At 42.1% G+C, this 27,902-nt stretch overlaps 1 protein-coding gene across 1 annotated transcript in view; it reads left to right on the top strand.

Annotated features, from left to right (window-relative positions):
• Window positions 1–3,794: 3,794 nt before the first annotated feature.
• The window catches only part of LOC130357070 (cytochrome P450 4V2-like), a 49,919-nt gene continuing 25,811 nt past the window's right edge, over window positions 3,795–27,902 (top strand). Inside the window, exons 1-3 of the mRNA XM_056559425.1 lie at window positions 3,795–4,184; window positions 6,531–6,643; window positions 16,480–16,565. Of these exons, the coding sequence (XP_056415400.1) occupies window positions 3,842–4,184; window positions 6,531–6,643; window positions 16,480–16,565 (542 nt within the window). The 5' untranslated portion in view covers window positions 3,795–3,841. The remainder of the gene's footprint in view (window positions 4,185–6,530; window positions 6,644–16,479; window positions 16,566–27,902) is intronic.

Raw genomic sequence — 27,902 nt, 5'->3', positions numbered from 1 at the left:
TAATTGTTGGACGTGGTAGAGGACAGAAGACCTCTGCCATATCCTCTGCCAGTAAAAATGTTGGTGGCAGTATCAGCACCAGTACTAATAGCAGCAACAGTAGCAGCCAAGTGCCTAGTGGTAGTAGTAGCAGCCATTTCAGCAATCCCAAGTTCTAACTGTCTGCCAGAGGTTGTGTGGATTTCAAAGGCTAGTACTGCCCTTGTGGACTGGTTGACTCATTTGAGTTTTTTTCAGGAGGAGGATGGAAAGTCTGATGGTAAGCCAGCTGTCTGTGGATTTCTCCTCGTCTACAGTTACATAGTGCGGTGGAAATGTCTGTCCTAGACAGACTGTTTCCTAATTTTTGTCTGTCTAAAGATGAGGGTGTCAGCAGGTCTGTGTGTCTGAGCAGCTCATGAGCAGGTGATGGCGACGCTGCTGCTACATCTGCAGGCTAAAAAAAAAACTTCTAGAATGGGGGCACAGTCGGGTAGTGGTGTACTTAGCTCTTGCAATGTTTTACTATGTTACCAGAAGCAGAAACAAGGCACAGTCCCATATCTGCAGAGACCAAAGACGACGAACCTTAGCAGGTTTAGGCTGCATCAAAACAGTCACTGGGAATCTTGTCAGTAGAAAATGGTTTTATTACCCACAATGCAACGCATTTCGCGGAATTTCCGCTTCATCAGGCAATATCTGCAGAGAGAAAGTAAGGCACAGCCATGGTCCGACATTGGCAATTATGCCTCTACATAAGCACAGGGAGAGTCATCAAAAAGCCTGGCTACAAGTATCCCTAATCCACCAATGCCTGTTGACTGGTGGCTACAGCTACAAGTACTTTACACTGTCTTCTGTCCTCTGGCTACAGCAACAGTAGTCCCTGCTGTGCACAATAATGTGGTGCAGAGGGTGAGCCACTTCATGTCGTTGTCGGTGTGCAGCACAGTGCATGCAATGCAAAATTTTAAACACCTACATTTTTAGACCTCCTACTGTCCGCTGGCTACTATAAGTCCCTCTTGTCTGGCCTCACCCTTGCTGCTGTTACTTCCATCAAGGCCTTGAAAAATGAAAAATCCTTACTAGTAGTATACCCTGTAGTCTGGCCTCACCCTTGCTGCTTCTACTTCCAGCCAGCCCTTGAAAAATTTGAAAAACCTACATTTTTAAAACTTCTTCTTTCCAATTGCTACTACAATTCTCTCTAGTCTAAGATCGCTACTTTGAGCTATACCATGATAAATTTGAAAAACCTTGTTTTTAAACACATTTTAAAAACCTCAGTTTGAAAACACCCTGCTGTCCGCTGGCTATTACAACTCTTACCAGTCTGCTCCTCCTACTGTACGCTGGCTTGTGGGCAGCCCCATATGTCCATCATCTTTGCTGTTGCTAAGTTCAGCTTGGCCTTAAAAATGTGAAAAACCTACATTTTCAAACCTCCTGCTGTACACTGGCTACTAAGTTCCTCCTCCTCTTGCCATACTCTCGAAAGTACAAGTCCCACCAGTCTGCTATCACACTTTCTGCGGCTACTTTCAACCAGGCCTATACATGCACAACCAATGATTCTCAAATAAGGGATAATTTTTTTCAACTTTTTATACAAAAGCTAATTCTCCTTTACTATTTTGGGACACCAATCCTGTTTCAAGTCAAAAAAAAGGGATAATTCTTGGGACATTTTGAAAAATCTATGCTGGCTTCTTCACTTGTCAGACTGAAAACCCGTTGCTACTCCCGAAAAAGGGATAACTTTTGAAACACTTGGAAAAAGCCAGTGCAGTTAAACACTGGCAGGCATCTGACAACCAAGGACAATTTATGCAGCTTTATTTTAGTGTGAATAAGCCTAAAACATCTGTGAGCGCATTAAACAAGCTGTTAGTTAGCCTTAAAGGGGTACTCCGCCCCTAGACATCTTATCCCCTATCCAAAGGATAGGGGATAAGATGTCAGATTGCCGCGGTGCCGCTGCTGGGGAGCCCCGGGATCCCCGCTGCGGCACCCCACTATCATTACTGCACAGAGCGAGTTCGCTCTGCAAGTAATGACGCGCAATACAGGGTCCGGAGCATCGTTACGTCACGGCTCCGCCCCTCGTGATGTCACGGCCCGCCCCTTTCAATACAAGTCTATGGGAGGGGGCGCGGCAGTCGCCACACCCCCTGCCATAGACTTGCATTAAGGGGACGGGCTGTGATGTCACGAGGGGTGGAGCCATGACGTCACACGGCTCCATCCCCTGTATCGCCCGTCATTACGCACAGAGCGAACTCGCTCTGTGCAGTAATGATAGCAGGGTGCTGCAGCGGGAATCCCGGAGGTCCCCATCAGTGGCACCGTGGCGATCTGACATCTTATCCCCTATCCTTTGGATAGGGGATAAGATGTCTAGGGGCGGAGTACCCCTTTAAATAGTAACTGAGCCTTAAAACCACTTTAAAATTAGTTGAATAAATTCAGCAGTGTTATACAGGGCTTCAGAGGTATTAGACAGTGTTATAAATGTGTTTAGGGGCTTATTTAATTGCCGGTTCGTGACAAACTAGTTTGACCAGAACGAAACATTTCGTGAAAGTTCCGCGACCCCTACGAGTCAACTTTTCAAAAGTTTCCTCATCTCTAATGATAACTATATATAACTCAGTTTTTTTGTGCAAAGAAAGATGTACATTGGGGCCTGCATTTCTGATCTTTGATAATCTGTTAGCCTTGTACTAGGTACTGGCAGGTATCCCCAGCTCTGTTCCTGGTAAAGAGCTAACAGATTCCCTTTAAAGGTGTACTCTGTTGCTAGACATATTATCCCCTATCCAAAGGATAGGATATAACATATCTGATCATGGAGGCCTGGCTGCTGGGGACCTCGCGATCTCTGCAGTAGCACCACAGTTATCCTGTGCATGGAGTTAACTCTGCTCCGTGCCGGATGACTTGCGAACACAGCTGCCACACCCCCTCCATTCATGTCTTTGGGAGGAGGCATGACAGCTGTGTACTAGCCTTCACGCCCCCTTCCATAGACATGAATGGAAGGGTCGTATCGTGACGTCCCAGGCTTCCATGACTGAAACGCTGCAGCACCTGCCTGGAAATTGCAGGGGGTCCCTGCGGCCGGATCCCCCATGATCAGACATGTTATAGATAACATGTCTAGGGGCGGAGTAGCCCTTTAAGACTTTAGCAATATTCCTAATGTAAATAGTAAGTAGCTCAAAAGCAGTAGGTGACTGGTATTGGAATTGATAGAGAGTCTGTTAGTTGAAGCACCCTTATAGGATTAACAGATCCATACCCCATACACCCTTGTCCCTGAGCTTGCTTTGCTACTAGTTCTTGCAAAGTTATGTATCTACATGGTGACCCTGTTGTTGCCAAGTATGTTTATGTGCCAGGTATATATTTATATAAGCCTGGCCCTATACATTACATGGTGGTTTAGTGTGGAAATAAAAGCTATCACAGTAATGTGAGTCTTAAATAGTTTGTAAAGCTTTTATTTTTCAGCTTCATAAATTACATAGCGCACAACACTTACCACAGTGTTCGTGACCCCGTGTACAATTTCTGGGTCCGCCTATGGCAAGTCCACAAGTACCACTATGTAAGATTAGACAGTGGTAGTAAATGTGGGCCATTGTTCCTGAAAATGATTTTACAGGGATATTAAGTAGCAGAAGGCTTATACTTACCTAGCAGGATTTTACTCTGGATTGAGAGTTTAGCTAAACAGCTACAAGTGCTTTTCCTTACAGAGCTCTCGGTGTACAGAAGACAGGGATATGTGACACTGGAGGAGAGGCATGTCTTGCAGCAATGTTTTAGCCCGCCCCTCCAGTGCTGTATTGTTATGAGGAAGCACAGGCCGAATGCTGAGTGTACAACAAGGGGAAGCACAATAGAAGAAGCTGGGATCATACAAACACAACAAGGCACACTTACCACCATCGCCAACATCAATCTAGTACCCCCTGGCATTGCTGTGCAGGAAGACATGGAGATTCTGAAGGGAGATGTGCATCTGCTGGTCTGGGTCACTGCAGCTGTTGTGCTGCTCACCTTCCTTCTCTTCTCTACTGGCCCTTTCTTTGTTGACTATATTCAGAAATTGAAAATTATGAGGCCAATCCCAGGAGTAGGCCCCAACTATCCACTGGTGGGGAACGCACTTTTTATGAAGTCAAGTGGTGAAGGTAGAGTATTTGTGCAGAAACAGAATGTGGTGGGGATTTTACAGATGTAGCAGAGCTGAATTAGTCATTTAAATGTTTTCAGCTGTTTAGTTTGTTGTAGTTATTATACTAAAACAATGTTATTAGTTGTTATTAGTCCTACGTAAAACCACATAGAGGTAATAAGTTCAGATAAGCAATTCAGCTCTGCTCCTGTACTGAATGAGATAGCAGAGTGTGTAACCTGTATATTACAGTTCACTCTTACATATGCTGCTACATAATTGTATTGGCCGGTATCCAGAGGTTACGGTTTTACATGGAGCTCTTCTCACTTATACGTAAACATTAGAGTTGGTCTCTAGCCAAAACCAGGAGAGAAACAAACACAGAGAGAAACTATAATGGAAAGATTTGTAGCGTTTTCTGTGTTTTGAACCCATTTCTGGTTCCAAAATATTGTGTGTAAATGCTGCCTGAATGTTTTTGAAAGCTAACGTTGTTATAAACAACAGTTTAAACAACAATAAACAACAGTTAAAAATAATACATAAGGAGTTTCTGGCTCTATAAACTTTTCCAACTGTTACACCATGGGCATAGCAAAATCCCTGCACAATTTCTGCCTTGAATCCACATCCCATTATTTTCAATGAGGATCCAAATGCCTTATAAATTGAAATTGACATGGCACCTATTCATATAGTTTCTGTGTGGAAACCATGCTGCGTAACTAGGATGTAGATTAGCTTCATAGAGTAGGACCTAATCAGAATCCAGTACTGTAACAAACTGTTGAGTAAAGCAGAAATCCACATCCCATTGTTTTTTAAACAGAACCTGCATGTTTTTATCCTATGATAAATCTGTTGTGGGAACATCCCTAATTTAAAGCTTCTGGATCCCATTACAAACTCTGTAACAGGGCTCCACCTACCATATGATACTTATTATACTGGAATTACTTATTATGTGGCAGTGCAATCACTGGGACCTCTTATGCACCACAGCTCATGGAATACAGTTACCTTTGCACCCTGTATTTTATGCCCTGTTACGTTTTGGCCATTTTCACACAGATAAGATGTTGCCACATTACACATCTGTTTTACCACCACAAATCAGAGCCCAACTGTACTTCTGATGACCCGAACTAGTTTTGGTCATCAGACCAGTAGTAGGGCAGGGAGGAACCTACGACTGTGATACAAAATGCAAAAGTGCAACCAACTGTATTACACCCATTTGAAACCATCGTTATTATTGATGAGCAGCATCACGGATATATAGACAAATCTTCGTCCAATATTCGTGAATTTCGCATATTCGGTATATTCGCATATTCGCATATGTGAATATTCGCATATTCGAGGAAGAAAACAGTGTGGGGATGGGCAACTTTACTATTGGTTGCTATGGATGTTGTTGATAACCTCTGACAAGTGTATTTGCATCATTCTAATCGGCCCACAAGTGAAAAGAAGGAATATGCGAATATTCACATATCTGCATATGTGAAAAAAGCATATATTCACAATTTCGAATATATAGCGAATATATTCGCAATATTTGCGAATTTGCAATATTCGCAATAAAAATTTGAAATGCGAATATTTGCGCCCAACACTAATCATTATGTTGAAGAACGGTTACATTTGTTGATGGAATCTATTGCAATAATAAGTATGAAATACAGAGGTGAATAATTAATTTTGTAACAAATTTATCAGTTAGGACAAGTTCAGTCATACATTTGACATAAGGTAGTTTATTAAAGTAGCCAAGTTTCAACTTACACCAATTTTAATAAATGTGGCCACAGCGTCTCTTTTGCTGTCAACTACTTTTGTTACATATTCTAGGGCTGTATCATTTTCTGCAAACACTTAACTTCAATGACTTTGGCAGCACAAATTGAATAAGTAGAGTATTTGCAGATGGAATATTTTTAATATTAAGAGCATACCAATGCAATGAGTGTTGCATTCTGTAATACATGTAGATTTATGCCAGCTCTTAACTGGCCTAGATATCAGCATGTTGCACAAGGACAGCCACAGTTGGACCTAATGAGGCACCTCTTACTAAAATAAAAGTATGTTGCTTTGGCACACTTTGCCTTAAAGTGTTACTGTCCCTTTAAAATACTTCTGATATGTCACACAGATATGTCAAAAGTTATGATCGTTGAAGGTCTGGATGTTCATGGCTGAGCCCTTCACTCACTTGCAGTGGTCAGGTTCCACTTAAACATGTTTTTGTATGTGTCAAAAGTTTTTTTTTTTTTTTATAAAGTGACAGTAACACTTAAAGACTGACTGACACTGATCTTTTTAAAAAAAAAAAATAAACCTTGTGTTTTTTCAGATTTCTTTCTGCAAATAATTGAATACACTGAGATGCTGAGACATCTTCCTCTAATAAAACTTTGGATTGGTCCTATGCCTTTTGTGATCACATATCATGCAGAAACCGTAGAGGTGAGTAACATACTGTATTAGGTACTTGTTTTTATTTCTTTCCCCAAAAAAGTTTTGATACATACATAGGCTGGTTCAGCACTCGCCACTGGGAGCCAATAGATGTAGGTGCTGTACTTGCAGTCACAGGTATGGTAGCTGCAGTGGTGGCTGATGCCGGTACTGTATTGATTGGTGCCTGCTGGTTAGGCAGAACTTCTGGAGTTACAGTAGAAGGCCTGAGAACTTGTGTGGGGACAGGTCCCTGCCCTTGCCGGGTTGGACAGTAATCCTCTGATTGGTTACTATCCTATTCTTTGGAGTGAAACGAGATGAAGGGTTTTTGCTTGGGGTTGATAGGATAGGTGACAGCTGTAATCTCTCTTCAATGCCCTTCGGTTGACAAACACTTGGCCCACACAATAGCTATCCTGCAGTAAGGCATACCTCCGGAACTTATCAAATTTGATCACTGTGACTGCGCCTTTCAAAGGGTTAATCACCAGGTTGGGGCTTCTCCATAGTCCTGTTTCATGGCAGCTGTCTCCTGCTGCTGACACCACTGTAACACAGGTGGGCCTTCTCGGAGTAAGGCAGCCTTTCACCTTCTGCTTCTTTTGCAGTAAGCTGCAGTTTCCCTGGCTGGAGTTCCATGACATATTGAAGCAGCTGAGGCTTGTTACCGAAGTACCACTCCGGTGAACTAGATGGAGATATTGGGGGACACCCGATAACTCTTGGTGGCTCCAGTGCTACTTTTGGTTCTCGGGTGGTTTCAGAGGCTGAGGCAGCGCTGCTCAGGGTGAGATCCGCCAATGATCCCCATGTGTGCTACATGGGGGACCCGCTTGCCTGGGAGACACTTCCGGATGCATGTTGATCACAAGGGGAGGTGCCGTTTGGTGGAGTGGGAGGACAACTTTCGTCGCTGTCGTCCGGCAGCGAGGCTTAGAGGCACAGATCCTCCTCCGGTATGGATGCCAGACGACCAGCCAATCACGCAAAGACTTCTGCGGCAGCCGCCACAACTACATGTTGCACGCTGGTTGCCATCTTGATGCGTATGCTGACTTCACTGGGTGCACCCTCCATCTTGCTACTTCGCTGTTCACTCAGAATACTGGTCGGCATCCTAAATGGCCTCTTAAACTGTCCCCGATGCAACAAGGGAGCGGTCCCCTTGGTTCCTTCTAGGGCTAGGAATTGAATCTTGGTTCCCCTGGGGGCAGGGCGGAGACTTTTGCTGGCTTTTTCCACGTGCTTTCTGCAGACTTGGTTAACCCCTGCTGGGAGGGCAGCAGACTCTGTGGTGCAGCATAAACTCTCCTCACTGCTTGCATATGATGAGAACATTAGATAACAGTCTCCTATCGCTGTTTCAGCAGACCAATGGCCAACAATAAACTTCTCCCTCTCTAGTTCTTTTCACGTTCTCCCACAAAGCATAGTCCAGCACAATGGCGCATTTCACAAGCGTACCACAGATTTCCCCTCCCTACACTATAGGGCTAGGTTTGGGGGTACCCCATTGGGGCTTCAGATTCACCTGTTTCACAATCCCTTAAAGTAACAGTTCAACCTTTCAGGATAACATAACACAGGAATACAACAGAGTATAATAAATTACACAATGGAGCAGTGGGCCCAACACAGAGACTGCTCTGATGCCCAAGGCATTCTTAAGCCCACAGGACGACATCCTGTGCTGGGACACCAGAGTGGGCTATTGGTAAATAACTGGTTCAGATAGAACTAGTTCAGTCAGAACCAAATGTTTTGCCAGAGTTCGGCAGAACTGAGTTTTTGAAAATTTTACTTATCTCTAGTACCAAGGAATCTACCCACTAATGGTGATATGGGGTCTCCATGTCCATCTCTCCTCTTGCAGTAAGCGTAAAAGAGAACTTATTAAACATAGTATCCAAAGTCTATTTATTTTTCCTGTTGTAGTGGCAGAAGGCTGTTTTAGTATTTGCTGTTACAATATTTTGGTAGTGCTGTTCACATGCTATCATATGCTGTTTATTACTGATACTAGTAATCGGAGCAGAACTACTTGTTACTGAGTGGTATGGATAAAATGTAGGCGTAACATTACTGTCTGCCTCTTCTTGATAAACTAGTGCAAATAGAATATTTCATAATGAGCACAGTTTTCTTTTTATTTAATATTTATGTATACAAATTATGACATACTAATGGTTACTTATATGTTGTGTTGACACATCAATAAATTATATTGTAAGTAGCAGAGCTGAGTTTGTAATTCGATTGTGCTGAATTCATAGTTTAGCTGTTTGTGTTAAGGCGAGGTAAGCATATTCATAACTTTTTTATGTTATCTCTTAAATTGAGCCTTTTTATACATGCTTGTTTAATCGGTAATAAAAAGCCTATTGAATTTTATAAGGAAATATGCCATGAAAATACCACTTACATGCCACATTTTAAACAGATGCTACTAGAAAGAAAAATACCCAAAAGAGTTACACTGAGACAAAATGATTTGTAAACAAATGTGCATAGACTTTATTAATTGTGACTGTGGTTAAAACCAGAATTTAAAAGGGAACGGCAACAGACAGACTACTACGGCGTCTGAACAAGGGGCATAGGGTAATGGGGATACAGTACATCAATTGAACTATGTAAAAATGGGGATAAAAATCACCAGTCCTGATGTATACACACATAGAATAGTATAGGCTGTATATAAAATACTAGCAAATATATACTTGCATATGTAAAGATATACACACGGAAAACATCAAAAATAGAATATTGCACAATGCCCCAGTAGAGATGACCGTAAATGGAAAATGCATATTATATGCAGTTGTCACAGTGTTAATGGGTGAACAAAGGAAAAGGGCACAGGAATAGGGATTGGAAATGTACGGCCGTAGCCAGCAATCACCACAATCCTGCAATAAGAAGCTCAAGAAAAATCAAATACCCATAACAAGTTGCAAGTGCATAATGCGGACGTCTTACCCTCACATTAATGGGGTGGCATTCTGAGTGAGGGTAAGACATCCGCATTATGCACTTTTAACTTGTTATGGGTGTATGATTTTTCTTGCAGGTATATATTTGCTAGTATTTTTTATACAACCTATACTATTCTATGTTTGTATACATCAGGACTGGTGATTTTTATCCCCATTTTTACATAGTTCGATTGATGTACTGTATCCCCATTACCCTATGCCCCTTGCTCAGACACCGTAGTAGTCTGTCTGTTGCCGTTCCCTTTTAAATTCTGGGTTTAACCACAGTCACTATTAATAAAGCCTATGCACATTTGTTTATGAATCATTTTGTCTCATTGTAACTCTTTTGGGTATTTATGATCTTATATGTCTACACTAGAGACATTATTAAGTACCAGTACAGTGGTCCCTCAACATACGATGGTAATTAGTTCCAAACGACCCATCGTTTGTCGAACCCATCATATGTTGAGGGACTCGTGCAATGTAAAAAGTGCATTTAATACTCATCTGTTACTGCCGCTCCGGACCGCGTCCTCACCGCTCCCGATGCTGTCTCGCTGCTCCGGTGTCTTCTTCAGGATACTCTGGCTTCTTCCGCATCTTCTCCGGTGTCTGGGCCTCGCTTTCTGGTGACGTTATTACATTGCTGCGCCGGGACGGCGTGCGCAGCGACGTAAAAACGACGCCGGAAAGCGAGGCCCGGACCCCGGAGAAGATGCAGAAGACGTCGGTGGATCGCGAAGTGGACCCGGAGCAGCGGGGATAGGTAAGTGAACCTGTCCGGGATGCTTAATCTGCTATCCGACAGCAGCTTAAGCATTTTGCGCTGTCGGATAGCAGTTAATGCGATGGCCCCGACATATAAAAGCATCGTATGTCAATGCTGACATCGACATGCGATGGCCTCTGAGAGGCCATCGTATGTCGATTTGATCATATGTCGGGGCCATCGCATGTCGGGGGGTTACTGTACATACTATTGAGCCCTTTTCTTGGTTTAACAAATAAAGAAACAAAGAAAAACAAATAAAGAAACCACAATGCTATGTGTGTACGGATATTTATATGTTCCACAGACACTTGGGGGCAGTGTTTTTGGCTTTGAAAAATTTCCAAAACCCACAACTCTCTGTGTTAAAGGAGATATATCATGCACAAAAAACGTATCCCCTATTTGCAGGATAGGGGATACGTTTTAGATCGCAGGGGGGTCCGACTGCTGGGAGCCCCAGCAATATCCTGTAGGTTGGCCCAATTCCCTCAGGGAACCGGACATGTCATATCTGCACGAAGCAGTGACCTACATGCCCCCTCAATATATCTCTATGGGAGAGCCGTTCTGCTATCTTTGGCTCTCACACAGAAATATATGGAGGGGGTGTGGTGGCTGCCTTGAGGGAGCCAGGGTCCTTGTACAGGAGATTGTGGGGGTCCCAGTAGTCGGACCCCTGCCTCCCCCCGCGATCTGAAAACGTATCCCCTATACGATAATTTTTTTTTCATGATACTTCTCCTTTAAGATGGCCATGCACTTTCAATAGCTTTTGGTGGATTGTTCATTTGGCTTACAGCTATCTTTCCTAATCTCCCCATACACTTGAGAATTCAGCACACCCAAATCTTCATGCGCTCTTTACATAGAGGTGGATTTTAAGCTGCTTGCCAGGCAACTCTAGAGGCAGTTTATCTCTCCCAGAACAATAGGGTTGGGCAGTTGAAATTTAAAATGCCTGGCCCTTATGTACCTTCACAATCTCTGTCGGGGGAAAGTCAGGGGCCAGCTCTGCCAAAATTGTTGGGTTTGGCTGACTTTTGTCTCAAGTGTATAGGGAACTTTAATCCATAGGTAGGCTGGTCATGTACAGATATGCAATTTTCTTTACAGCACTATTTTTGCAGGACTGAAATGTGGGATCTATGACACATATCCCATGATACAATGCATTCCGAGAGTGTTCAGACCCTTTCACAATTTTTCATATTTTGTTATGTTGTAACCATATGTTTATATAAAAAAAAATCAAGTTTCCCCTATCATTCTGCACTCAATTTTCCAAAATGACAAAGTGAAAGCAGAATGTTACAAATCTTTACAAAGTTAATAAAAATAAAATATTTACATATTGCTTTCAAATATGTATTTAGACCCTTTCCTTAGTATCTACCCTTTTGGCAGATGTTACAGCCCCCAGTCTCCTTGGGTATGATGCCACAAGGTTTACACACCGTGATTGGGGGATTTTTTGCCTTCTTCTCTGCAGATCCTCTCAAGCTCTGTCAGGTTGGATGGGGACCATCAATATAAACCATTTTCAGGTCTCTCCAAAGATGTTCGACTGGGTTCAAGTCAGGGATCTGGCAGGGCCACTCAAGGACATACACAAAGTTGTCCCTAAACTCCTCCTGTGTGTTCTTGATGGAGGCGCCTGTGCGATAGGAAACTTTCAGTGCAGCAGAAATTTTTTGTCCTCTTCTCCAGATCTTTGCCTCCATGCAATCCTGTCTCTCAACTCTACAGGCAGTAATTTCCTTCTCGTGGCTTGGTCTTAGCATTGTCTGCTGTAAGACCATATATACAGTACACAGGACTGTGTCTTTCCAAAACCTGTCCAATCAACTGAATTTACCACAAGTGACTCCAATTTAGGTCTCAGATATGATCAAGAGAAATGAGAGGCTCCCAAGCTAAATGTCAAGTGTCATAGTAAAGGTAGTAAAGTAAATTTTGAAATATTTCTAAAATTCTGTTTTCACATTAAGTGCAGATTACTGGGGGGAAAACTTTTTGTTTCATTTGGTTTTTATTTTATTACCATAATAAAATGTGAAAAAACATGAAGGGTCTAAAGACTTTTCAAATGCATTGTACCTTTTTACTATTTTTACTACTATTAAGTCATATACCAGCAACATACCCCTTAAACGATGTCAATGGGGTTTTTAGGTTTATAAAGTTTAAAGACATAGTTGATTTCTTTTGGTTACCAAGTGCATGATATTTGTATGCAGACTTATATTTACCCAGGCTGCATCACAACAGAGGTAACCAAGATTAATTTCCCATAGGAATGTATATAACTATGGAAGAACTTGGATGAAACACAAAAGCATTGGACAAAGATCTAAGGTTGAAATAAAAAAAATACAGGGGCCGGAAATAGTTACTAACCCTATGTTTATTAAACATATGGTGTATTTTTGGCCTATTTATGACATGTATTTACTTGTGTCTTGAGTTATGTGTGCCTCCAACACAAGTGGATAGAGTTACCACAATCCTGTTCACATGTAGAAGAAAATTTCAGTGTGGATGTTTGCTGCTGAGGTGGGAAAAACCTTCTTTAGAAATAAGTGGCATGTCACTTATTTGACGGAAACACAGAGGTTTGGGCCTACTGAAAGATAATGGGCAGAGGGATCTGTAGCAGAATATCAACCCAATGCGATGTGAATATATCCTTTAAACTTTTCATTGACTAAAGAGGAGTACAGTATGGCATATCAGAGCTATTACATATTATAGCTTCTTACAAACTTCAAGTTGTTTGGAGCTGTAATACAACAGCAATAGAATTACATGGCTACACCTCCATATGCTTTCAATTACTGATCTGAATGACCAAAAGAATGAGCCATGTATATGAGTGACCAAATATATTATCTTGCAGGGTAACTTGGTGTGCTTCTGTATGGGCTCAGTGCACATGGCGTTGTCTTAGACATATCTTGAGACTTACCAACTTACATAATGGCCCTCATTTACTAAGAGTGTTAGATTTTTATTAGTGTGAAATGTTGCTTCTGACTTGCAGAATTTAACTCTATTTACTATGGGGATTCACAGATTTACAAGTTGGTAACATTTTCTGACCAGCTATTCCTAGGTGGAAATTCCCAGCCATTTATTTACAGGATTTTCTGTGAATGCAATAGTAAATAGGTCAGGTTGTGAAACCATGCCCCTTTTTCCAGCACACCCCGCCCCTTTTCCAGCCAATCACGCCCCTTTTCTGTAGGTTTTTTCTGTCGCATTGCACCACAAATACAGACACATTTTGCCGCATAACCCGACAAAGCAAGTTGGGTTCACAATAGTAAATCAGGGACAATATGTTAAAGAGCAGGTGCCCAAATGAATGACTAAACTTGTTCTTCTAACATTATTAATAAATCTGCCCCCTACTGGAAGCTATTTTGTGTTTAGTACCATGTGGGAGGAAGGATATGGAAAGCAGCTCTCTGACAATACTTTTTAGAGGTAACTTTCCCTTCAAGTCTATGTTTCACTCTGATTACAAGCAGGGACGGTGCAAGAATTTTTGCCACCCTCGGCAAAACCTTCTTTTGCCACCACCATTGGCTCCACCCCTGTTGTCAGATAAACAGCCTGCATATCTAGTCCCGGGCTACAAACTATGGTCCTCCAATCTAAACCAATAATCCTTAACCCATCAGTAGTGTATTTTAGTTTTGTGCTGCCCTAGGCCGACCCATACCCAAATGTCCACTGCCCCCGACCCCTCCGCATTGATATACTTAATATTTATGTATGATGGATGTATGACTGATGTACATTATATATATGTATGATAGATCTGTATATGACTGGTTTAGTATGATAGATGTGTGTATGATAGAGGTGTGTATGACTGGTGTATGTATGATAGATGTGTGTATGATACACAGGTTTATCATACACATCATACATACATGCATACATCTATCATACACATATCATACATACACCTTCCCATCCCTATCCTCAGTCTTCTTCAATCCACTTACCCTTCTGGAGATCAGTGTCAGGTGCTGGTGGTGTAGCAGGATCGGAGACCTAGCAATCGCAGGCAGAGACACAACAGGGGATTGTTCTGGGACAGTGATCCAAAATATTCTGCACAGGGACACTGGCACTTTTACAGCAGCAGTGGCTGCTGGGAGCAGATGTGCCCATTGCAAGCAAACACGTCTGCTCAAAGCAGCCACTGCTGCTGTTAAAGTGCCAGTGTCCCTGCGCAGAATATTTCATATCACAAGCCCAGAACAATGCCCTGATGAACAAGCCAACTGGACTTGGAGTTGGCCTAGACTAAGGCTGGGTTCACACTACGTTTTCTCCCATACGGGAGCGCATACGGCAGGGGGGAGCTAAAAGCTTGCGCTCCCGTATGTCACCGTATGCGCTCCCGTATGTCATTCATTTCAATGAGCCGGCCGGAGTGAAACGTTCGGTCCGGTCGGCTCATTTTTGCGCCGTATGCGCTTTTACAACCGGACCTAAAACCGTGGTTGACCACAGTTTTAGGTCCGGTTGTAAAAGCGCATACGGCGCAAAAATGAGCCGACCGGACAGAACGTTTCACTCCGGCCGGCTCATTGAAATGAATGACATACGGGAGCGCATACGGTGACATACGGGAGCGCGAGCTTTTAGCTCCCCCCTGCCGTATGCGCTCCCGTATGGGAGAAAACGTAGTGTGAACCCAGCCTAAGGCTGCTGCGTGGAAAACTCTGCATATCTGCCATCACTATATTTCATTTAAAGTTTAAACTCCCCTGGTTTGTTCCGCAGTGTCTTCAGCCAAAGGGCGCTCTAGGCCGGCACCTATAGGTGGTGCCAGCCTTGACTACAAGTCTTAGAACATGGCTGGTAATACATGCCAATCCATAAATTTCTACAGATGGAAAGATTACAATCATTTTGATGTTCACCTCAATGGCTCATAGGCTTCTTTGCAGACAGCCAGCACCCTGCTATGAACCGGCAAGATGTAATATCCCAAAAGAGCTGTGTACAGAAGGGTAGTCTTTCTTTCTAAAGAGATTTATGGCTTATCATATATAGTGTTGCTCGCGAATATTCGCAATTCGAATATTATTCGCGAATATCGCATATTCGCGAATTCGCGAATTTCGCGAATATAGCGCTATATATTCGTAATTACGAATATTCGTAATACGCGAATTTTAGCGCGCGCTAATTTTGTATACGCGAATTTTCACATATGGTAATTTTCGCATATGCGAATCTTCACGTATGCGAAAATAAAACGAGAATATGACGAATATGCGAATATTCGCGAATATATGACGAATATTCGTCCATATATTCGCGAATATTCGCGAATTCGAATATGGCCTATGCCGCTCAACACTAATCATATATCCCTAGTCATCTAGTCATGTTCTAAGACTCCTCTGTAACACAGACCTGAAGGGAAAGATACCTCCTTCTTCCCAGAATCCCCAGTAGCGTTTGACTGGCCTGTAAGTCTATGTTTATATGATACTTTCCTCAAGGAAAAACATTACTCCCCTAGTACCATGTATGATAGGGTTTACACAGGGTAAAATCTGATAGCTATCCACCTCCATTACTAGCAAATCCTGTTCACATGCAATGCAAGCTAAGGGCCCATCACCTTACATATAGAATTTAAAGCTTGAAATTGTTCTAGATGTACTAGTAGCTAACTATAAAACCTATTTGTTGTAGGGACCTTCTGTCGGTTCATATTACAACATTTCTGTGCCTCTACAGTTAAGTGCAGTCAGAAATACATTGAGGGAGAAGTATCAAAACCTGTCTAGAGGAAAAGTTGCTGAGTTGACCATAGCAACCAATCAGATCACTTCCTTCATTTCTGAAAAGGCCTCTGAGAAATTAAAAAAAGTGATCTGATTGGTTACTAAAGGCAACTGCACCACTCTTTCTTTCTCTACACAGGATTTGATAAACCTCCCCCATTGTCTGCAATTCTGTCATAGGAAGTCTACATTCAAACTTTATATTTGAAAAAAGAGGTAAGAATAGAAAATCCGTTATACTGCTGTTACAGTTTTTTTTCTCTTGTTTTCTAGCCTATACTGAGCACTTCAAAACACATGGACAAATCATTTGCTTATCAGTTCCTTCATCCTTGGCTTGGTTTAGGTCTTCTAACAAGGTAAATATATATGTATATGATTCCTTATTCTGTTAACTAAAAGCTGCAACCTGCACAGTTTTGTGGATAGAGTTGGACCAGATATGTTTTCTGTATATGGTATTGGCTCGCTTTAAGAAATTGTCCCACCAAACACAGCTAACAACCACATCTACACAATAGGAGATAAGCATATGATTACTGGGGGTTCGGCCATGGGAAGAGATGAGCGAATTTCTGAAAAAGTTTGGTTCGGTCTGAATTTATTTGTGGCGAATCGTTATTAAAACTGGCTATTTCTGGCCTACAGAGAGCCTCAGTAGGGGTGTAGAACATTTTGCCTTGTCCTAACACGCATAGGGAGTCTGCTGTGTTAGTGAAATAAAACTGTTATTCAGTATGACATGCAGATTACAGGCATTGCTATTAGAATCACTGCCGCAGAGCATCTGGATGTGGCAGATTTTTTTATGTTCCAGAACCTGCCCCTCAGCACCCCCTTGACTCTGAAAGTGTGAATGTTTCTTTTAATCAGTTATGGTTCATTGTTATTGCTCCAAGCTGTTTCATTGGATTCTTGTGATAATTCCACAGGTAATATGACATCGACGACCATAGGGCCTCAGCCTTTTAAAGATTACATAGATTTTTTTAATTTAAATTTAAGATTTATATTAGATTCCCAAGTTTAATGTCCTGACATTTACTTTGAACCAATACTGTATGACCACAAAACCCAATCTAACAAGGAATCACATGGCGGCACAATGACAGAGCCTAGAGGTGGCAGCAATATGAGGAGACCATAATCTGGCTGAATGACACAGCCTGGAATTGGCGGCAGCAAGAGGAGACCATATGGTGGCTGAGTAACACAGCCTGGAGTTGGCGGCAGCATGAGGAGACCAAAGGGCCTCACAATCCCTAAGATTAAAAGATGAAAATTTAAATTGAGGATTTATGGTAACTAGTGTTAAAAATAATTTATAGGTAATGTCCCAGGCCCAGCTGCATGAGTAAACCATATAGTGGCTGAATGACACAGCCTGGAGCTGGCAACAGCATGAGGAGACAATAGGGCTTCACAAGATGAAAAGATGAATTTTCAAATTTAAATAGAAGATTTATGGTAGCTAGTGCTACCATAATATTTTTTAGGTAATGTCCAGGCCCAGCAGCATGAGTAAACCATAAAGTGGCAGAATGACACAGCCTGGAGGTGGCAGAAGCATGAGGAGACCATATAGTGGCTGAATGGCACAGCCTGGAATTGGCGGCAGCATGAGGAGATCATATAGTGGCTGAATGGCACAGACTGGAGGTGGCGGCAGCATGAGGACACCATATAGTGGCTGAATAGCGCAGCCTGGAGGTGGTGGCAGCATGAGGAGAACATATGGTGGCTGAATGAAACAGCCTGGAGGTGGCGGCAGCAGCAGCATCAGGAGTCCTGAAAGTGACCCGATGACAGAGTGGTGTGGTGGGTGGCAGTACCAGTACCCGGTGACGAAGGTGGGTGAAATAAGTTAAGGTAAAAAAGGCCCCCATTTTGTGCCAATAAGGTGGAGAGCCAGAAGTCATTCTGCTGCCGAATGGGGACAATTAGGCAATCACTATGCAAGCAACTGAGCATGCATTGTGCCATTTGTGCAAGAGACTCGGAGGGACTCCCTGCCTCCATCTCCACTGCATACTGCCACAGTGTGTCTGGGTCCTCTGTCTCGCCTTCCTTATAACCCTATAGCTCCTCTAACTGCTCCTGCTCCTCCTCTCCTGTCAGATGACTAGAAAAACCGCCCATTTCGAGAAACCTAAACTGTGCTCCACTGTGCCCCTCCTTCTCCTTTAGTTCAGCCCCCAGGGCTCATGTGGCCGTGAGATGTAGGCACCACGTCTCCAGTGCCCTGACCAGCCATCATTTCCAACAAGAGTTTTAGGAAATGAAGCAGTGGGATGACCTAGTTCATCCCATAATCCTGGCTACTGACTAATAATGTGGCTTCCTCAAAGGGCCTGAGCAAACGACAGGTGTCACGTATGAGCTGCCACTGGTTGACATTGAAGTTACACAGGGGAGTTCCCCAATCTGCTTGGATCATCAAGAAATCTGTGATGGCTTTTCTCTGTTTGTTTAGTCGGTCCAACATATGGAGGGCGGAATTCCAATGTGTTGCAACGTCGCAAATCAGACTATGTTGGGAGATACCGTTTTGACGCTGCAGCTCAAGGAGGGTGTGGTTTGCGGTGTACAAGTGGCTGACGTGCATGCAAAGTTTCCTTCCCATTGCTAGGATGTCTAGAAAATGGAGGAACTCTTCAGGAACTGCTTGACAAGCAGATTGAACACGTGTGCCATGCAGGGCGCATGGCTCAGCCTTCCTTGTCGCACTGCAGACAAGATGTTCTTCCCGTTGTCAGTCACCATGGTTCCCATTTCCAGTTTTCGTGGACTAAGCCATGCTCCGATTTCTTTATCGAATTACTTTTAGCAGTTCCTCCCCTGTGTGGCCCAACTTCTCTTCCTCAAAATTGTGCAGGGCTGGTACTGCCTTCATCGCAAAGAAATGATGGCTTGGGACTCTCCACCTTAGCTCGGCACAAGCTATCAGTTCTCTGAAAGGTGCAGAGTCCACCACTTAAAAAGGGAGGGACTGCAGCACCAGCAACTTGGACAGCAACTTGGAGTGGGCGCATACTGTTGTCTCTTTGACATGGCTTCGCCGATGGATTGCTGGCGGAATGACTGATTAAAAGTAGGAGGAGCAGGTGCATCTGGAGCGACAGAAGGAGGGTATGACACAGCTCCCTTCAGCTGAGGTGGTGAAGCCTTGGTTGGCTGAAAGAGGGTTTGGCGTGCCACTGGGTGATGCAGTAGGCTGGACCACCACATTGGAGCCACGGTTCTCCCAGGCCGCTTTATGGTGGCGCAGCATATGTTGACACAGGGCCGTGGTGCCAACATTGGGACCCTGGCCACGCTTCACCTTCTGCCGACACATCTTGCATGTGTCTATGTTAACCTCCTCCGGATGCTTGATGAAACACTGCCACACCGCCGAGTAGCTAATTTTCCCACCAACAGTCCGCACTAATTGACTGCTACTGCTGCCATCTCCAGGAACCCCTGTTCCACTACCTCCTGGGAAGGTAGGCTGCCCCGAAGCAGGTGGTCTCCCCTGGGAGCGTTTGGGTCCAGAATTTCCACTTCTGCCACCTTGCTGACTGCCAACCATGCTACCTCTCTGCCTGACATACTTATTGCATATATGAGGGATGTACAATACGCTTCACTACGCTTAAAACAGTATTTGTCTAAAACAGCAGCAAGTGTGTACTTTTGGCTGGCCTTTTACAATATCTAGGCCCTTAACCCCTTAAGGACACATGACGTACTGGAACGTCATGTGTCCGCTCCCGATCTATAATGCGGGGCCATGGCTTATAGCGCACGGCATTGATCGGGGTGCCGCGCGCTATTAACCCTTTAGACGCGGCGTTCAAAGTTGAACGCCGCGTCTAAAGTGAAAGTGAAAGTATGCCGGTTAGCTCAGTGGGCTGTTCGGGATAGCCGCGGTGAAATAGGAGGGTCCCTACCTGCCTCCTCTCTGTCCGATTGCCGAATGACTGCTCAGTGCCTGAGATCCAGGCATGAGCAGTCAAGCGGCAGAATCATCGATCACTGGTTTCTTATGAGAAACCAGTGATCAATGTAAAAGATCAGCGTGTGCAGTGTTATAGGTCCCTATGGGAGCTATAACACTGCAAAAAAAAAGTGAAAAAATAAGTGAATAAAGATCATTTAACCCCTCCTCTATTAAAAGTTTGAATCACCCCCCTTTTCCCATAAAAAAAAAAAACACAGTGTAAATAAAAATAAACATATATGGTATCGCCGTATGCGGAAATGTCCGAATTATAAAAATATATCCTTAATTAAACCGCACGGTCAATGGTGTATGCGCAAAAAAATTCCAAAGTCCAAAATAGTGCATTTTTGGTCACTTTTTATATCATGAAAAAATGAATAAAAAGCGATCAATAAGTCCCATCAATGCAAAGATGGTACAGTTAAAAACTTCAGATCACGGCACAAAAAATTAGCCCCCATACCGCCCCATACGAGGAAAAATAAAAAAGTTATAGGGGTCAGAATTGACAATTTTAAACGTATTAATTTTCCTGCATGAAGTTATGATTTTTTCCAGAAGTACGAAAAAATCAAAACTATATAGGTAGGGTATCATTTTAATCGTATGAACCTACAGAATAAAGATAAGGTGTCCTTTTTCCGAAAAATGTACTACGTAGAAATCGAAGCCCCCAAAATTTACAAAACTGCGTTTTTTAAAATATTTTGTCTCACAATGATTTTTTTCCCGTTTCACCATAGATTTTTGGGCAAAATGACTGACGTCAATACAAAGTAGAATTGGTGGCGCAAAAAATAAGCCCTGATATGGATTTTTAGGTGCAAAATTGAAAGAGTTATGATTTTTTAAAGGAAAGGAGCAAAAAACGAAAATGCAAAAACGGAAAAGGGGTTAAGACTTTATCAGGAACAAAACGGTACAACACTTTGATATACGTATGTGGTATGCACTTATGAGGACAGAAAAATTAACTACAGTACGCTTAAAAAAGTATATGTACTACACCAGCCGGTGAGTACTTTTGGCTATCCTTCCACAGTATCTAGGCCCTTGAGACTTCATCAGGAACAAAATGGTACAGATGTACATATGTTGTATTCACTTATGAGGGCAGAAAAATGCGCTACAGCACGCTTTAAAAAGTTTTTGTGTACAGCATCACCCGGTGAGTACTTTTGGCTGTCCTTTCACAGTATCTAGGCCCTTAAGACTTTATCAGGAACAAAATGGTACAACACTTAGATGTACATATGTTGTATTCACTTATGAGGGTGGAAAAATACCCAACAGTACGCTTAAAAAAGTTTTTGTGCACAACACCAGCAGTAGATACCAGTGCTGCAGCACACAGTCGCTGTGTACTACAGCCAAAATTGCACTTTCTTACTCCCTTCACTATCAGTGCTTCTAGGCAGGATTTGTGCTTGAGCTGAATCGCTGCTGTTCTTCTGTGCAACATAATGCTCTCTGATCCTCTCTATAATAGAACGCTGTAGACAGTGACTGGGAGGTGGATTGCTGCAGTAAGCATTCTTTTCTGTGACAAACAAACTGCTCTCTTTCCAACAGAATGCTGATGTGACAAGGAGGTAAATCGCTGCTGGAAGAAGCTTTTCTGTGCAACATATAGGGCTGTCTGTCCCTATCTATTTCTCTGCAGTTTAAGGATGAAGTGACTGGCCGCAATATGGTTGCTGATTATTTAAGGCTGTGACATCACAGGGGTGACTGGCTGCTGATAGGCTGCATCTTGTATTTGATTCAGGGTCATCCCGCCTTCCCAGGATTCCTTGCCCCATGTCCTCATAAGTGGATCTGCCATTTTAGATGGTCAGGAGCTTGGACCGCACTAAATAAAGTTTAATGAAGCGATAGAATCGCGGTGATATTTTCTTTAGTTTCCAATCAAATTTTTCATGAAATTTGTAATGAATTTGGATTTGTCAGATTCGATTTGCTCATCTCTAGCCATGGGGACCCAGAAAAATGTCAATAACGGGTCCCAATTCTGTTTTCTGAAAGGAGCAGTGTATGCAGTGCTGTATGCAGTGCTAAGCGCTCGCCTTTCTCAGTTTCATAGCTAATGAATTGGGTGAATGGGCACATGTGTGACTCTAGAAGATGTAGGAATCTCGACTTCTGCTCTTGATATCACTTGGCCTCACCTGGAATATGCTGTTCAGTTCTGGGCAAGAATGTCCTGGAGCTGGAAAAGGTACAAGGCGTGCAATCAAACTAATAAGGGGCATGGAGCATCTTAGTTATGAGGGAAGGTTAACCCCTACAGGAAACGCGACGTATATGTACATCTCTGTGCCTTGGTACTTAGCGCACAGAGACGTACTTGGCATCAGTGACACATGACCTCATGGATAATGGCAAACATCAGCGATCCTGCTGATGTCTGCTATTAACCCTTCAGATGCCGTGATTAATACTGATCACGGCATCTGAAGTATTTGCGGGGCTCAGCGGTACTCATTGCACCACTCGCATCATGATTGTGCAGGTCCAATGAGTAAAAATGGCCGCCGGAGCTCTGCTTACTAATATAAAATGTTAATGATCCCATGCGGTAAGTGGCGTAAACCTAAAAAAATACCAAAGTCCAAAATTGCACATTTTTCTCACATCTCATCCCCAAAAAAAACACAATAAAAAGTGACTAAAAACTTAGATATATGCAATATTGGTTCTATTTAAAACTACACATCATAGCGCAAAATATAAGCCCTCATACTGCCCCATATATGGAAAAATAGGAATGTTATAGGGGGTCAGGAGAGGACAAATTAACCATAGTTTTTTTTTTTAATAAAATAAGTTTTACTTTATTTAAAAGTAGTACAATTATAGAAAAGCAGAATAGAATATGTCAGTTTTACTGTAAAGAGAACTACGTAAAAATGAAACCCCACAAAAATTAGCAATATTGCTTTTTCTTTGTCGCCAAAAATAATATATATTTTTTGTTTTGTATTGCGCTGTACATTTTAAGGTGAAATGAAAATGTCATTACAAAGTACAATTTGTAGCTCAAAAAAAAAAAACAAATATGGGTCTGTGGATGGAAAACTAAACGAGTTATGGCTCTTAGCAAGGAGTAAAAAATGGGGGGGGGGGGGGGGGAAGTGTGTCCGCAAGGCCAAAATGGGCTGCATAATTAAGGGGTTAAAAGAATTAGATTTGTTTAGTCTTAAAAAAGAGATGCCCTGAGTAACCAATCGCAGCTCAGCTTTATTTATACCACAGCTTATTAAGATATGAATGAATATGAATGTGACTGGTTGTTATGGGGAAAGCAAGACAGTGTTTGTCCCAGACAGATTGATAAATCTGGGTAACAGTGTGACTATTCAGTTGGATTTTTCTATATACTGCAGTTTTTTGGCTATAACACTAGATATAATAGTTTTGGCTGGGATAAAATCTACAAAGTCTTTAGAAGATGTGGGGGGTATATGGAGAACCAATACCCTTGTCTGTTTATTGAGAGAACTGCGGTGGTGCTGTCTTTTTATTCACGCGGACTCCAGCCATGGCACCGCCGACGTCACCACTCTCTCTGCTTCATGGCCTCATGCTTCTAGGGCTGCACAGGATTTCAGTGAAAAGATTTTTTGTGAGCATTCTTGATAGCAATATTCCAGGTTAGTAAAATGCATGCAAGAATGCTGAATCAGCTGTCTACAGATATTTTTTCTTTTGGAGGAGATATTGGTTTGGCTGATAATCTCTATTCTAGTGTCAAGTCTCTTTGTGTATGGGTGTATGAAGCATTGGACCCACAGCTAATACTGAACGTAACTGATGAGGCGTAATAAAAGTTAAATGTGGCATCTAAAAGTTGTAAAGTGCAGTTCCTGGTTTGTTAATCAGGACCTCTGTGCTAAAGTTGCAGGTTCCTGATCAGCCTAGACAATGCCATAAACCAACAACAGAAGTGCCATTAAAACATACCTTTATTGAGTTTCATTAAAATACACCCCAAACAAAGTGTTTCTAAAATTTACTCCACGAAGCTCCAACAGGTAGTGCCTGATCATACAGTTGTAATGCACAACCTGTGGACCCAAATATACACTACTGTGCACAGGCTGCCACCTTGCTTGTAGCCTGCCTGATGAAGTAAGATCTCTCACAAAATCAATGTCATCTCTCCACGCGTTTCTGGTTATTATGTCGGCTTCCACAGGAGAGATGTCCCTGTGTCACAGCACAATTGGCATTCATAAGGACATGTCAATCTCTATCCATAGTGAGGTAAGAGGGAGCTTTAATAAAGTGCTTTAATAAGGTGCCTAGCAGTGTGAGTCTTAGCACATAGTTATTGCACTCAGTAATTTCTATTGCACATCAGATCTATTGCACATAAAATGTTGTAATTATTGCACAAATTATCCACAGTAAACAATCCCACACTTATTATTGCACATCTTGCACCATATTGAACATGCCCAAAGCAGCAGTAAGTTACAGTAACACTTTGTTTGGGGTATATTTTAATGAAACCCAAATAAGGTATGGTTTAATGGCACTTCTTTTTTGGTTTATGGTATTTCATTGCCGAGAAGTATTTTGAAAGGGCAGAGGATAAGCCGTACAATTATCCTGTGTTTTCATCAGCCTAGACAGTGGCAAGAGGGTCTGCGCAATAAAAATACAGACAGAGCACTAATAACACTGATTAATGGTATGCTATGGCATAGCATTGAACAGTGTTTACAATCAAAAGTTTGCATGTAATAGTCCCCTCTGGAGACCAAAAAAAAAAAAAGTGTTAGTAAATGTGAATAAATCCCTCCACTGATAATGGTCTATATCACCCCCCCCCCTCCTTTTCCCATTTTTTCAACTTAACTCGTTTAGAACGAAGGGCGTACCTGTACGCCCTACGTCCGGTGTTTAAAACGCACCACATCACACCGGGTCGGTCCTGGGCGAATAGCGTGCCGTGCGCTATTAACCCTTCAAATGCGGCAATTAAAGTTGATCGCCCCGTCTAAAAATTAAAGTAAACGCTTCCCGGCAGCTCAGTCAGGCTGATCGGGACATCCCGATCAGCTAGGAACGGAGCGGAGACCCTCTTACCTTGCTCCGTCACGTCCGATTGGAGTTTCATTGCTCCAAGCCTGAGCTACAGGCTTGAGCAATCGAGCCTCTATCTTGCTGATCCATGCAAAGCTATGGCTTTGCAGGGATCAGGGTAAAATATCAGTGTGTGCAGTGTTATAAGTCCCTATGGGAGCTATAACACTGCAAAAAAAAAAAGTAAAAAAAAAAGTTAACAAAGGTCATTTAACCCCTTCCCTAATAAAAGTTTGAATATAATTTTCCCATAAAAAATTAAAAATAAACATATGTGGTATCGCCGCGTGCGGAAATGTCCGAACTATAAAAATATATAGTTACTTAAACCGCACGGTCAATGGCGTACGTGCAAAGAAATTCCAAAGTCCAACATAGTGTATTTTTGGTCACTGTTTATATCATGAAAAAATTAATAAAAAGCGATCAAAAAGTCCAATCAATACAAAAATGGTACCGATAAAAACTTCAGAACATGGCACAAAAAAACTCCACATACCGGCCCGTATGCGGAAAAATAAAAAAGTTATAGGGGTCAGAATATGAGAATTTTTTACATATACATTTTCCTGCATTTGATATGATGTTTTTTCCGAAGTACGACAATATCCAAGCTATATAAGTAGGGTATTATTTTAACCGTATGGACCTACAGAATAAATATAAGGTGTTATTTTTACCGAAAAAATGCACTACGTAGAAACGGAAGCCCTGTACGGCAGACATGGATAGGGGATAAGTTATATTGCTCTACAGTTCTCCTTTAAAATAAACATACTTGGTATCGCCACATGCTGAAATGTCAAATCTATTAAAATATATTAGAAATCAATGCACATGGTGAAATGCTTTATGGTAAACAATTACCAAAGTCCAGAATTGCAGATTTTTGGTTACTAAATATACCAGAATTTTTTTTTATGAAAAGCAATTAAAAAGAGCTCTCAAAACAAAAATGATACAGATATAAACTAGAGGTCACGACCCAAAAAAATTGAGCCCAGTATATAAGAAAATAAAAGTGTTATAGGGGTCAGAAAAAGACAATATAAAAGGGGTACTCCGCCCTGAGACATCTTACCCCCTATCCTAAAGTTAGGGGATAAGATATCTGGTTGCTGAGGGTCCGACCGCTGGCACTGCAGTGTTCTGAACATTTATGTTCAGAATGCCGGCTTCGAGGGACCATGGTTGTCACAGAATGCCTCCTCTATTCATGTCTATGGGAGGGGATGTGATGGCTTTATGTAGGCGATAAGATCTACAGGGGTGGAGTACCCCTTTAAGCATACTTTAAGCAAAACTGCACTTTTGTGCCCCTAATATATATATATATATATATATATGTAATAGATATAGGCAGCACACGAAATTAATGTAAACAGAGAACTGTGTTTTTATTCCATGATGAGGTTGACAACGTTTCGGCGATCTCTCTGTATTCACTTGAAAATGGCGGTGAGAGATCGCCGAAACATCGTCAACCTCATCATGGAATACAAACACAGTTCTTTGTTTACACTAATTTGGTGTGCTGCCTATATCTATTACCTATCCAGAAGAAACGGAGCACCGAGGTTCCAGTGTACCTGCACCCACCTTCCTTTGTCTGGATGTACTGTTTTACAATGACTGTGTGTATATATATATATATATATATATATATATATATATATATATATATATGTTTCGCTGTTGATTCTGTGGTAAAATGTAAACACAGTACAATAAGTGGCACAAAAAACAAGCCCTCATATTTGTCTGTATGTGGAGAATTTTAAGCGTGATGGCTATTACGTGAGGAGGAAAAATAAGTATAAAAATGAGAAATTGCTGTGTCCTTATGGGGATAAAAAGAGGCTGAGTACTGATTTACAGGGAGCACTAGATAGCATTAGAGAACCACAGTACTTTGCATGCATTGGTACAGTCACTGTGCACATACACAGCAAAGAAAGGGGATTCTTTTAAAACCTGGTTGTTGAGGACATCTAGTGGTTACATTGTGAACTGCAAAATGACATAAGGGTTCAAGTAATTCTGAAAGGTGTTGTCCTACAATGTGACATCTTATTTGTTTGTAACATCATACAAAAATACATAAATAAAATAAATAAACACAATGAATGCCCCTATGTATTGACATTGTTAAGACATGCATGTTATGGTGCCTCTAGTGTTCTTTTGATTCCTTTATAGAGCATATACCGAATGTGTTCAGTGATAATAGGAGAAAGCAGCTTGTATTGCATTGATTGTTCTTGGCTGCCTGGAATAAGTGAGCTCCTGATCATGTGTCCACACTTCTATTAAAATGGTTTCTATTGAAAATAAAAAGAATAGGACAAACCCTTCATATCAGACCTCACAAAAGAAATTCTAAAGAGCACTTTTGTGTCCATCAGGCACCTATGTGACATATCTGACACTGATGTCCTTTTGCTCTCATAGGGACAACAGATATGAACTCAGGTGTTAACATTGCTTAACCCCTTCATGACCCAGCCCATTTTCACCTTCAGGACCTGGGCATTTTTTGAAAATCTGACCACTGTCACTTTAAACATTAATAACTCTGGAATGCTTTTACTTATCATTCTGATTCCGAGATTGTTTTTTC

The sequence above is a fragment of the Hyla sarda genome, chromosome 1 (assembly GCF_029499605.1).
Source record: "Hyla sarda isolate aHylSar1 chromosome 1, aHylSar1.hap1, whole genome shotgun sequence".
NCBI classification, from domain to species: Eukaryota; Metazoa; Chordata; class Amphibia; order Anura; family Hylidae; genus Hyla; species Hyla sarda.
This window is presented reverse-complemented; position numbering and strand designations above follow the sequence as displayed.